Genomic DNA, 14,329 nt, shown 5'->3' with positions numbered 1-14,329 from the left:
TTACCCTTTCCTCCGTGCATAACATCAGCATTTGCATGCATGAAAAATAATCTTGTCTTCTACGACGTCGGAGCGTATAAATGTGATTTCTCTGCATGGCAAGCCATCTCGCAAACACAATAGTAAAAACAACAACAATAGGCAGCATATTTCCCCGAACCGAACCTGCAGCTCCTGTCCAACAATAACCACACTTCACGATCGAGTCTGTCCCAAAAATACTTATCAATGCGCCCTTGTGGACTTGCGCGAGGGGCCCTATAAGTCTGCACTACATGACGTCACCGAAGTGTGGACTCTGAGGAAGTCCACAAGTCCGGAGTGTGCCATTTGGGACAGGGCCTTTCTTAGTGGCTTACTCGTATCTGCTCCTGGAGCAGCGCAGACAGCACTGTCATGTGATATCTGTAACTTTTCCCTGCGCTGGTTAGGATTGGCCAATCACAGTCATTTGTGTTTAAATGGAAAAAAAAATTGGATACCGCCCTGTCCCAAATGGCACACTCCGGACTTGTGGACTTCCTCAGAGTCCACACTTCGGTGACGTCATGTAGTGCAGACTTATAGGGCCCCTCGCGCAAGTCCACAAGGGCGCATTGATAAGTATTTTTGGGACAGACTCGATCGTGAAGCGTGGTTATTGTTGGACAGGAGCTGCAGGTTCGGTTCGGGGAAATATGCTGCCTATTGTTGTTGTTTTTACTATTGTGTTTGCGAGATGGCTTGCCATGCAGAGAAATCACATTTATACGCTCCGACGTCGTAGAAGACAAGATTATTTTTCATGCATGCAAATGCTGATGTTATGCACGGAGGAAAGGGTAAGCAAGTAAATGTTATTGACTTTGTAGATAAACATATAACTTGTCAAAAGTCGTTAATGCATTAAGTCATTATTATTTGATTTACTGTTTAATTTTCTTTTTCTTTATATACATATATATATATATATATATATATATATATATATATATATATATGTATTTTATATTTTTTATGTGTACCTTGTTTTTTTTTATGTCGTTTTTAATTTACAGGTTTAAATATCCATACTTCACTTACATATGACTCAGTAAAGCCCTGCCATTCGGTTCTATATAATGAATCATTATGCGATCAGCCTATTATTCAGCGCGCTATTACTATGTTTGAGACATCAACCACTGGTCGATGACCATAATGTTTGTATAAACTGTAGGTAACAACTGGTAAAATGTACACAGTCATAAAAACCATAATGATACTTACACTTAAATATTTTCTTCTCAGCCATGTTATCAATTGTCTGTGTCCGTGAGCGAAAGCGCTCTTCACACCAGTTGTCTGATTGGCCTTTCGCAAGGACTCCTGGGTACTTGAAGTGCGTGAAGCCTGGATCTATGCGGGCTTCAAGGGTACAAATGGGGCGCTGCTGAGCACTCTTCAGAGCGTTAAAATGCTAAATGGGACAGCCTACGGACTCGTAGACTCAGCGAGCACGCGCAATTTAAGTCCACGAGACCGAAAGTCCGCATGAAGTGCGCCATTTGGGACAGGGCCCACGTAACAACCCTACTATTTTATATATTTCAAAACGACTAATTTGTTATTGAGTCAAATACACTGACATTTGAATGCGTTTATATTATTGGGGATTTGGTTTTGGGGCCACGGTGCGCCCTCTGGACGAGCACATTAGCCATTGCTATCTTTTCAGTTGATTGGTTGAACATCAACCAGAGGCGGAGTTTTCCACTAATCAGAACCGCATATTAACATATTACCAGATACGCTGTCTTATCTGATAACTGATGCATGTAACGGGGCTATCATTTTGTGGAAGTAGATTTTAAAGTAGAACACAAAAGGTATTATTATTTTATGATGACTATCTTCCAACTACACAATAGTTTCTTCAATCTAAAGAAGGCGTAAATGGAAATGTATGGTACCACGATGCCGCTTTCGCCTGCTGCAGGAAGTTGTTTATTTGAGTCGATTCAGCGCGGTGAAATCGATCGAGTTTCTCATTTAATACAGCAGGATCGGGGTGTTTTGAAGCAAAAAGGTGAGTGCATTTGTCTTTTGGCTTAAAATCTTCAGTAATTGATCCTCAGTGAAAGATAATAACCGATTGCTGTGATCCCCTGTTATTCACTATCACCTTCCTGATCCTGTTCAGTCAATGGAGATTAATGTAGGTGGTATTTTTCCATTCCTTCACCCTCCTATCGTTTGCTTTATTGTGGAGAAAAGCCCTAGTTATGCGATTCTTTTTCATGCATTTTCTGTTTCTCTTTTCGAGCGATATCGTGTCAGCCTGATACTTGTTTCACTTTTACAAGGTGTCCCATTTGCAATGATTTACCATGGTAACCATATTTTCCTCTAAAATACCAGTTACATTTATTGATATACTACAATAAAATAGTATAAAACTTGGGTTTAGCCACCACTGTCATCACAAAGGAATTAAACAAAGCTTTTTTCTTAATGAGCTCTCTTGACACAATCACTGTAGTAGCCTAATTATAGTATTTTGTCAGAAACCGTGGTTACCATGGTAAATATTTTGTAAGGGGATGTATCCACCTCTTAAGTTATTTCAGATTGATAAGATATTGTTTTATGTGCACCAAACACACAATATACACAAGTTTATTTTTTTTTGTGCATGTTTTACTCGTCTGTCATGTTGCATTGTTGGTCCGTGTATCCAGCACCATGTTTAGAATTTGACAAATTTTTCCAGGATGGGGTGGTTTCACAGCCCTCCACTTTGCTGCTCTCCATGGAAATCGGCCAATGGCTGAACTTCTGCTAAACAGTGGTGCTGATCCGAACATCCCTTGTGATGCAGGACAAACACCTTTTCACTTTGCTTGCAGGTATGATAGACCTCATCCATCTTATGTTGTGCATTAAATGAAAGCATCCTTCTTAATTGCTTCTGAAAGTCACTATTCTCCTGTTTTGCAATTTGGCTTCAGACTTACTGTACTGTGTTTGTTTCTGTAACAGAAATGGGAATACATCTATCATGCACAAAATGATGCAGCATGGTGCAGACTTACACATAGTAGACGAGCAAGGGAAAACATCTCTTCTTCATGCAGTTGGTGGTGGAAGCGTGTAAGTAACTCCAGGGCTGTATTGTGTTCAACCTGTTACACTAGTGCTGCAGCTTTTTCAAAGTCGGGTGCTTTTTTTAATGTAGAAAACTCTGTATTAAAGGCATAGTTCATGTTTAAAAAGAACATTCTGTCATCATTTACTCATCACATTGTTCCAAACCCCTTTTACTTTTTTTTTTTTTTTTTAAACCCTAAAGGAAAGGTTTTGAAGAATGTTCCCACTGCTTTCTTCCAATGCAATAAATGTGGGTGGGGACCATACAAGTAGTCCAAATGACTCAAGTTTTATATTTCCAGTAATTTGAAGCCATTTATTAGCTTTTTGTGAGGAACAAACTTACATTTAAATAGTTATTCACTGAAAATCAAACTTGGCAGTCTTGGTCACCTTTCACTTTTATTGTGTGGAAGAGTGCAGATTAACATTACAGAATACTGTATTATTGAAAGTCTGTTTAAAGAAACTATTTAAAAACCTTTGAAAAGAGTCTTTTAATTTTGGTGTGTGCTGCATATGCCAGGGTATTGTCCTCCATAATCCTCTCTCTGTCTCTTGCTCCCCATCAGTATTGCTATGCAGTACCTGTGGGAGACTGGAATGTTCCGTTTCTCAGATGCAGATAATTACCAGGTCACTCCATTACATTTGGCAGCTTCCACGGGAAATACTGACGTCGTCCGCTATCTCCTTAGAGCAAATGTAAGCTCTTTTACTTTGCAGCACTTGCTCTCTCAAACAGCCACTGGTGTTTGTACATAATTTAAAAAGTGTTTATATAATTTTTCCCATACCATTTACACTTTCCATAATTACTAGAAAGATAATCAAAACGACACCTGTAATCTGGTGGAAGTTCTGTAATCGTCCATAAGGAGATTTAACAAAGTTGACAGTGAGATTTTGACGATATTTTCAACATTTACATGTTTAGTAAGTAAAGTAAGTGCATCAAAGGCAAAGTTGCTAAATAGGGAATTGGAAATGGTACTTAGACTCTGAGTAATGGTTGTTTGTTTCGTCTATTTACTGGTAGACGTTTTCTCACTTGTCTAATAGAGCAGACTGAGATTACAGTGGCTTACATTAATTAGCTTTAATTGTAAGCTCCTAGACACTTTAAAGCTTGTATTTGTCTTCGGATATAACACTGTCAGAAATCAGAGATATTTGTTTCAGAGGTGTATTTAATATTTTCAATGGTAGTGCTTGTGTTTTTGTGGTTTTTGATTTTCAGCCATTTTTCCACTAAATATTTTACCAGAGATGCACACCAGAGGCTTTTGACCACCAGGGGGCGACAGCACTTCACGTTGCAGCAGAGAAAGGCATGATTGATGTGTGCTGGCTACTGTTGAAGAGTGCCGGACTCCACATTTTGCACATGAAAAACCACACTGGCCTCACACCTCTAGACCTCTGTAATCGAGGAAATACTTTTAGGTCTGTTGAGAACAAGTGAAAGATTTTAAAGCTCTGATTTTCATGTTTTAAAGTTATTGCCCAACTTTGTCACAGACTAGAATATTTGAAGAATGTGATGAATACAATTTATGTGGTGAAGTCAGGAAAAATCCAAGAATATTTTTTGAAGTGATTTGCATTACCTTTGAAGCATAACTGTAAATGTGTGGAGTATAGTTTGAAAAAATCAAAGCGTCCTTTAGCTGGATTCATACTTGTTTGCATTCTCAGTTTATTGTGATTACTGGTACTGTAATTTTGGCATCCAGTCAGTTTTATTTAAAAGAATAATTAAAGGGGGGCCTGGGTAGCTCAGCAAGTAAAGACGCTGACTACCACACCTGGAGTCGCAAGTTCGAATCCAGGACGTGCTTAGTGACTCCAGTCAGGCTTCCTAAGCAACCAGTTGGCCCGGTTGCTAGGGTGGGTAGAGTCATGTTGGGTTAACCTCTTTGTGGTCGCTATAATGTGGTTTTTCGCTCTCGGTGGGAAGCGTGGTGAGTTGTGCATGGATTCTGCAGAGAATGGCGCGAAGCCTCCAAGCGCTAGATCTCCACAGTAATGCTCTCAACATGCCACATGATAAGATGCGCGGATTGACTGTCTCAGACGCTTAGGCAACTGAGATTCATCCTCCTCCCGGATTGAGGCGAGTCACTACGCCACCATGAGGACCTAGAGCATTGGGAATTGGGCATTCCAAATTAGGGAGAAAAGGGTAGAAAATCTAAAAAATTCATGAATTAAAGGGGTCATGACATGCCTTTTTTATTATTGTAATACGTTCCTTGAGGACCACTTATAATATTAGTTAAGTGTTTTTGCACAATAAAACAGTCATATATTTGTAAAACATGATCATTTTCCACCCTTATTCTAACCCCCCGTTTTGGTGTTGCGCCTCCTTTAAGACCAGACGGGAAATGCCTTCTGTCATGATTGGTTCGCTGCTCTTGACTGACCTGCTCTCTCTCATTGCCGTCTCACTGCTCACCACTACTGGGCGGGCTATGGAAGTGAGATGGTAAAGTAGGCGTTGATGTGTTGTTATTTTTGTTGTGGAGGCGGGTTACACCCTGTCTACATTGAGCGCGAGCAACGCATCAAATGCAATAGAACCTATTATAATCAATGATGCTGTCGACACTGGAAGCGTCTGTTGTGGAGCGTCCATCGCCTAACAATAAATGGTTGGCACGTTCCATTTTACGGTGCACGCGCTGGTGCTACTACACAAATGAAATGGTTTATAACGTTTATGTCGATGCGTCCAGTGTAGACAGCCTCAAGACGTGACAGACATGCCTGGTGTAGACAAGGTGTTAGATGCAAATGTCTACCACAGTATGTTGTTTTGGCAGCTTGGTTTCAACAAATGCTCTTTTCGCAGTGATGAGGAAGTTTTGAGTTCTGAAACTTGCAGTGTGTTTTTACAGGACAATGAACTCTTACATGTATAAAGATAATGGAAGATTTGATTCCTCATGACCCCTTTTTAAGTATAGTTGTTTCTCTTCACTTATGTTATGTTTGTTCTCTTGTACTTCATTTACATGACATCAGAATGATATTCTCTTAATCAGATTTTTCACTTATTGCTTGTGTAGACATCAGCAACTCTCCAGGATTTTGATGCGTTTCAGCCAATGGCCAAAGGATCTGAAACCTAAAGATTCATATGGTACCTGTGCTTTGCATTTCTTTTGGTTTTATTGTATAGTCATTTATAGTGGCTGTAATACTTATCCTTGAATTTATATGTTCTGCAGTGCTGTACTTCTGGATGCTGCTGTTGCCATCTCTCAGTGGGGCAGTGGTTCTCATTATTGCTGCAGCTCTTGGAGAATATGGTGGCATCTTTGCTGCGGTGCTTTTCCCTTGTATGGCAAAAGTCATTCTTTCACAATACCACAGATTGAGCAGTTTTCAGAGGTTAGATGGTTATGATTCAATATTTGCAAATTATATTGCATCATTCAAATTTATCAATGATGATATCAATTCTAATGGCCTAAGTTGTCTTTTATTTTTTATTTTTTTTTTTTTGGACTCTAGATTACCAAACCCTATTTACCTTGGAACACTGACTGCAGGCATAATTCATTCCACAGCCTGCTTTCTTCATAAATTTGTGCCTAATATCCTTTGAGAATAGCTTATGTCATCTTTTTTAACTACTTTCAATAGTTGAATTCCTTACAGTGTTGAATTGTAGCATTCCCTTAACTGCTTACGTTTCTGGCCAGCTTATACCCTCTTACACATTTCATTTTTCCATATTTGTGTGCTCATTGCACTTCTTTGGAAGGTTTTAAACCGGAACCCAGGACAACTCAAAGAAGCGGATACTGATGCCCAGTTTTCCGGTATTGGAGACTTATTAGAAGCCAACCAGAGCCCAGACAGATTCTGTATTTACTGTGAGGTGAGCTCTTTTTTTTTTTTTTTTTTTTTTCTTTCTTTTCTTTTTTTTTTAGCCAGCAGAGAATGATTAGTCTCAACTGGGTCTGAATGTGTTTGCTGACTTAATGCATTTCGACACAAAATGTTCTTTTAAAGGTGCACAAAAATGATAACTGTGTTTCAAATTGTATGGTTGGATTGTCATTCATTTTGGATGGTTAAATCAGTCTCATTTTCAGACTTTCCTCTCCTTTATTAGAGATTATGAATTGCTTTCTGTCCTTGTTACATTCTGTGAAATTTGAAGTTAATGCAATTCAAATTCAGAAATGCACAAACCATTTTTTTTTTCAGCTTATTCAAGTGGAAAACTGCAGACACTGTCGTTTGTGTGACATGTGCATCCAAGACTACGACCACCACTGCCTATTCCTCAATCAGTGTGTGGGACGGGACAACCACCGTCTTTTTGTCCTCTTCATCATGGCCATGGTAGTGGCTCACCTTATCTTCATCTGCAGTGCCTTTTACTACCTCCACCTGAAACTGTCAGGTTTGCAGCTCTCTGACTGGGGAACCATGGCTGGAAAAGAGGCTTGGGTCCTATTGTTGACTCTGTTTAACATCCTCTCTCTGATCTGGGTGTGCTGGTTGCTAAGTGAGCAGCTTGATGCCATTTCCATGGGGACCACCACCTACTTTAGGAGGTACAACCACAAGGGGCCTTCTAAAAGACAACGTTTGGCTACAGTCCTTTCTTTTCTGCTTGAGGGGAAAAGAAGCCAGCAGCACTTTCAGTCTGTCATATAGACATTTTAGATTTGTCTAGGGTTTATTGTGAATTTGCAAAGCAACATCACAGTCTCCCTCTCTTCTTTTTTAAAATTTTTAATAGAATGCTCCTGGTTAAAGCAAAAAGACAGATCTGCTCTCATTGAAAATGAATGGTTTCTTGTTGCATTCAGGGACAAAATCCCTGACCTGTGTGAATGGGGCTTTAAGCTTTATGTTAAGGTGATCGAATCACTTACCAATTTCTTCTGTATTATCTTTTTCTTTTCAAAGTTATCTCCAATTTTCAACATATTTCCACTCTGGCCTGTTTTACACCACATGCAAAAGCAGTGTGTAAGCAGTGCATATAGTTTGCTGGCGCCCATAATACAATGAAAACGCACTACAAAACTATTTAACCACATAATCTTTTGCAATGTAGCCATTTATGAAGCAATTTAAAATACTGGAATTAACTTAACACCTACTGTTTAAAATCAGACATCTGGTGGGTTTGATGCAAGTTCTACACAGTGACCGGTACACAAACACACTTTATAGCTACACTTTGTCTTTGCTTCCCTTTAGAAAAATGAGCATTTGTAAATACCTTGATCCCTCATCTTTTTTAAATATGATTTTACAATTAACAAGTACGTAATAACTCTGAATGGCCGACTAACAATAATCTTTTTATTATTTAAGTTAAAAAATAATTTTGTTAATAAAGGAAATATTCAATTTAATATCAAAAACCCTCTTGATCTGTAAAAAGCTGTAGCTCTGACTGTGATTTTGCTGCATGATAATGTGGAAGCTCACCACAAGTCTGTAGGTTCACTGCAGCTTTGCGTATGTACTGCTTTGGCATACGTTGTGAAACAGGTGTAACATGTAAGGGTGCCAGGAAGGGGTGTGATACTATCCACATGTCACTTTGTACATAGAGAAGATCTACACACAGGAATTACATCAGTAACACATTACCAGAAATTCATCATGTGTAATTCAATTTAGACAACTTTATGCTCAAAATTAAGAAAATTCTTTACAAAAATAGAAATAAAAATGTCAAATTATTGTATAAATTATTAACAATTACACCAAATGCTAGAGTTAAAATTTTATTTAACCTGGAATAATATAATTATTGTTGGATGCAGGAAATATTCCCTATGATGTGAAGCCTTTGCAAATGTTTGTACTTTGTTCAAGTTTTATTATACATTATAAAAAAAATTTAATATTTGTAATAATGCTTGAATTAAACAAATGTCAATGTTGCCTATTCCATAATTGTATCTGTATTGTTAATATTATTTATTTGTACTCCTATAGGAAATATTTTAAATAAAATACTTTTTACACAATAGATATATTTTGGTTTTGCTTTTTATATTTTAACATTTAGTGTTGGTAATTTTGCAAATCAACAAACTGAATAAAAATGCAACGCAACCGCATCATAAGAGCATCACACATAACAAACAAACAAAAAAAATCAAACAACACAATGAAAAAAGACACCAAGTCATTTATTGTTGTAGTTAAATCATTTTTATTAATATTATTCTTATTATTAACCACCCAGGCCTTTCAGCTTAAATGCTACTTCTTTCTAAATTCTGATTGTTATAGATGTATCTTCTTCAATAGAGAGGAATACGTAATCAGAGCTGGACTGCTTTTCTGAGAATTGTGAAGTGTTCAGTACTGCAGTCCGAGCCCTGCTTTTAAGATGCGTGTCCATCATTAATCATCTGTGAGGCCTGTTTAGCCTGCTGCTAATTTCCAATTGATTTTGCTGCCATAATACCATTCTGTAGGGAAATCTGCAGACCTATATCATTTGTCTAAGTGAAATGGCAATGAGTAATTTCATTTTGTTTCCATTGTGACATAGTCCTGCTACTGCAAGCAAAACCATTTTACCCTCATATTAAAGGTTATTCATGGTACCTGCTAGTCAAGAGTTTGATTCAGACCTCAGATTTTAATATACATTTCCATATGTGGGTGACTGTGTCTTATCTGGTGCATTGAAAACAGATGTAATTATTGTATTAATTATATTAAGACTTCTTTAGGATAAGTGAGTATTATGCCCTGTGACTCTCGACTACTCTGACTCCCTATCACTGGAGTCTTTCAGTTTTTGCAGTGAATCACTGCACTGGACTCAAAACACAGAATATTGTGCTCCGCTTCGGTCCCTCTATATACAGAATTAAATTTAAGTTCAATTTCTATTGAGAAGTTTTGGCCATTTTGCTTTAGACTATATTGGACGATCAAATTTCCTACACCAACTGAAGGAAAGTTCAAATTAATGACACTTATGCAGTAACTAATGTTTACGAATATATTCATTAGTTAACATGGACTAACAAATATGAACATGCAACTGCACTAATATGTTTTCTAAAATAAGTAGTACTGTACACTCACCTAAAGGATTATTAGGAACACCTGTTCAATTTCTCATTAATGCAATTGTCTAATCAACCAATCACATGGCAGTTGCTTCAATGCATTTAGGGGTGTGGTCCTGGTCAAGACAATCTCCTGAACTCCAAACTGAATGTCAGAATGGGAAAGAAAGGTGATTTAAGCAATTTTGAGCGTGGCATGGTTGATGGTGCCAGGCGGGCCGGTCTGAGTATTTTGCAATCTGCTCAGTTACTGGGATTTTCACGCACAACCATTTCTAGGGTTTACAAAGAATGGTATGAAAAGGGAAAAACATCCAGTATGCGGCAGTCCTGTGGGCGAAAATGCCTTGTTGATGCTAGAGGTCAGAGGAGAATGGGCCGACTGATTCAAGCTGATAGAAGAGCAACTTTGCCTGAAATAACCACTCGTTACAACCGAGGTATGCAGCAAAGCATTTGTGAAGCCACAACACGCACAACCTTGAGGCGGATGGGCTACAACAGCAGAAGACCCCACCGGGTACCACTCATCTCCACTACAAATAGGAAAAAGAGGCTACAGTTTGCAAGAGCTCACCAAAATTGGACAGTTGAAGACTGGAAAAATGTTGCCTGGTCTGATGAGTCTCGATTTCTGTTGAGACATTCAGATGGTAGAGTCAGAATTTGGCATAAACAGAATGAGAACATGGATCCATCATGCCTTGTTACCACTGTGCAGGCTGGTGTTGGTGGTGTAATGGTGTGGGGGATGTTTTCTTGGCACACTTTATGCCCCTTAGTGCCAATTGGGCATCGTTTAAATGCCACGGCCTACCTGAGCATTGTTTCTGACCATGTCCATCCCTTCATGGCCACCATGTACCCATCCTCTGATGGCTACTTCCAGCAGGATAATGCACCATGTCACAAAGCTCGAATCATTTCAAATTGGTTTCTTGAACATGACAATGAGTTCACTGTACTAAAATGGCCCTCACAGTCACCAGATCTCAACCCAATAGAGCATCTTTGGGATGTGGTGGAACGGGAGCTTCGTGCCCTGGATGTGCATCCCACAAATCTCCATCAATTGCAAGATGCTATCCTATCAATATGGGCCAACATTTCTAAAGAATGCTTTCAGCACCTTGTTGAATCAATGCCATGTAGAATTAAGGCAGTTCTGAAGGCGAAAGGTGGTCAAACACAGTATTATGGTGTTCCTGATAATCCTTTAGGTGAGTATATATGTTAACATAACTTAATAAACTAACAATGAGCAATTTTAAAGAAACATTAACCAAAATTAATATGTTGTAATATGCTGGGGGTGGGGGGCAACATTATTATTTAAAAGTGTTAACAATATAATCATTTTAAAATGCCTTTTTGATATTCATTTAAAAACTGAGATCCAGGATTATGATTGACTCTCAGTATTACATACGATCACATTTTCCATTTCACAGACCTAACATGACATATAAGGACAAAATAAGGGGCACTTCCACACTGTACCACTGTTTTCACTTCTTCATTACCAGTCATCATTTCCTTATGCATCTGTGAATCCACAGACTTTAGTCACATTTTACATGTCTCAGCTTTTATAAATGTCCCTCTCCATTGCAGTTAAGCACAGACGTTTTGAGACTTTAGCTTCTACTCGGAGCTTGTGATTTGAGTAGCAAATACTGGCCTTGTAGTGTTTGTCTGAGGGACAAATGACTGCATAATCTGTTCCTGAGAGTCACTCTTGTTTATTTCTTGGTTTTGTGGACACATTCTCTAAGATGTAGAATCGATTGAATTTCTGCATTTGAATTCTGACTCGTTTAAATCATTCTCCTCCCATCAGTTCCTGAAGATATCGAGTGGGAGTCTCCAGTTAGATTTCACAGTGTCGAACTTTACACTCTTATCTGTGGTTCTTCAATTTATACAGAGATTTGAGGCAGTTGTTTTCATACATCAAATACATTAATATGTTAGATTAGACGTCCTAATGAAGAACTCAATTTCACTACCAAGGAGCAGATGGAGGTATTTTGGTAATTATCTTTAAATCTTCTTGCTTCATGCTATCTAAATTGGTAGTGCAGGATCTTGTAACTGACTTATTTGTAACATTCATGATACCTTTATGGCATATGATTATTGCAAGCATTTATAATGAAACTTATATCATTATTGTCATTCCAAACAGTGTGCTGTAATTTTTAAGGAGAAATTTTGAATATTTTTTCTGATAACAACAGTATATAGTGTGACCAATGTAAAAACAAAATACAACTTGCGCTATATTCCAAGTCTTTTTACAGCTATTGGATAGCTTTGTGTGAAACACAGTCTTCATTCATTGATAATCTTCCCCTCCACTCCACCGAATCTCTGAAATCTCATTCACATTCATGTTCCTTCCATTCATGTGTTGCACAGAAAATAACAGCATGCAGGTTTCGACAACTCGTTCTCGTGACGAGTCGTAATATTTTGTACAAGATGTCGAAATAGCCACCACCAGTTGGCTCATACAAAATCTAACAACTTTTACACACATTGTGATAAATATATGAACCAACAAGAGATGTCATTAAAAAATGTATTTATTGTTTTACAGGGTTAACCTCTAACCCAAACCTTGTAATTCATTTAAACCCCTTACCCAAACCCTAAAGCCAACCATGCTTTCAATTGGAAAATAATTTTTGTCTACCACAGAAGAAAACATTGGGTTTGGAACAACAAAAGGAGGGAGGCATATGACAGGTTATTGACATACACCAATAATTTGTGTTGCATAAATAAATAATGGAATGGAATAAGTGACCAAATGTGTTCACTGATGTTTACTTGAAATAATGTATTAGAAAGGAGGCTAGATAAAATGCCTGTCTTAATATGAAATTCTGTTTGTTGACTGGTTGGTCTCTTTTGAAATAAAAGTTGTACCTTTTAGTATATGCCAAGTCATGCTATAGCATGCAATTTCACCATCTTGTATGAATTATTACGAGTTGTCATGAGACTATTTTGAGTTTTAGAATGACATGAGGGTGAGTAAATAATAGTGAACTATTTCTATAACCAGCTTTTTTATTTTTGGGAGTGGTTTGAAATGAGGATAAGCTTGGGTGTAATACAACAGCACATGCAGATATGTTCACCAAAATAAAGAGGCAATTAGGAGGTATAGAGGGGGGCAATGACAGAAACTGTTTCACTGAATTATTGAGCATAATCATCCAGGCTTTTAATGGCTGGCCCACCATGGAATTAATTTGGATGGTGTAGGATAAATAATGAATCGTGGGTAAGGCTGGATTTGAGCTTGTGCAAGAGGTCTGTCTCTTCCAGCTGTTTCTGCATGAAAAGGGTGGGAGTGGCCTGGGAAATGTGCCACTCAGTGCAGTGGGACATCTAATGGAGAGAGGGAGGGAGAGAAAGAGAGGGAGGGAGAGAGAGAAGCTGTCCAGAGCAGGCGGAAGAGGTGCAACAGGGCGAGGCTCAGGAAGAGAGGAGAGTGGGATCCCAACATGTTGATGGAGGACAGTGTTACTAAGCTATGAACACCATGCTAAGCCCCAAGATTAGACAGACAAGGAGAGGTAAGGATCTACCTCTCTCTCTCTGATGCTCTTTTTTTTTCTTACTGCTGTTTGCCCAGCTGTGTTTTGCATCAGTCATCCACTCCCATCCTTACCAGCACCCTCTTCTATTTGCTTCGGCTGCACCCCGGCTCTTGCTCTGCTGAAAATGAGGCTCTTTTTCTGATGATCTCATTGCATGGTGATGGGCTGGTGAGGACAGTAGGCTAAATCTCTATGGTCGCATGGCAGTCATCAAATACACTGGATGGTTGCTTAGTAACATCTTTCAACTTGATTAGAGTGGTTAATGGGTGTAAGTGGTTTGTGTCACAGATCCCACTCTCCTTAACTAGGAAGTAATGATGCAGTCAGTGCTCTCATGGTCCGATGGGATCTTGTTACACACTGGTGGTGCCTCATATACAGTGTGCTTTCTCTTTGCTTTGTGATGTGATGCAGAAAAATCGACAAACTGTGCTTGTGTTCTGTTCTTAGTCCATGATATATTGGAGTATGGACATGTAGACTCAGGAGACTTGCAATACTTACAATAAATCATAACAGCTGAACTTC

The 14,329-nt window shown here is 38.6% G+C and overlaps 2 protein-coding genes across 2 annotated transcripts in view; both read left to right on the top strand.

Moving 5' to 3' along the window:
• The first annotated feature begins 1,737 nt into the window (after window positions 1–1,737).
• On the top strand, window positions 1,738–9,054 carry si:ch211-223a10.1 (putative ZDHHC-type palmitoyltransferase 6). The gene is made up of 10 exons (XM_052090230.1): window positions 1,738–2,047; window positions 2,732–2,867; window positions 3,001–3,111; window positions 3,681–3,813; window positions 4,376–4,554; window positions 6,183–6,256; window positions 6,345–6,507; window positions 6,631–6,713; window positions 6,810–7,000; window positions 7,333–9,054. Exons 1-10 carry the CDS (start codon window positions 1,915–1,917, stop codon window positions 7,786–7,788), a joined length of 1,659 nt encoding a protein of 552 aa, XP_051946190.1. The 5' UTR covers window positions 1,738–1,914; the 3' UTR covers window positions 7,789–9,054.
• A 4,593-nt stretch (window positions 9,055–13,647) lies between these two features.
• Window positions 13,648–14,329, top strand: part of LOC127617704 (rho GTPase-activating protein 22-like) — a 35,283-nt gene continuing 34,601 nt past the window's right edge. Inside the window, exon 1 of the mRNA XM_052089759.1 lies at window positions 13,648–13,774. Within this exon, the coding sequence (XP_051945719.1) occupies window positions 13,732–13,774 (43 nt within the window). The 5' untranslated portion in view covers window positions 13,648–13,731. The remainder of the gene's footprint in view (window positions 13,775–14,329) is intronic.

The sequence above is a fragment of the Xyrauchen texanus genome, chromosome 24, assembly GCF_025860055.1.
Source record: "Xyrauchen texanus isolate HMW12.3.18 chromosome 24, RBS_HiC_50CHRs, whole genome shotgun sequence".
NCBI classification, from domain to species: domain Eukaryota; kingdom Metazoa; phylum Chordata; class Actinopteri; order Cypriniformes; family Catostomidae; genus Xyrauchen; species Xyrauchen texanus.
This window is presented reverse-complemented; position numbering and strand designations above follow the sequence as displayed.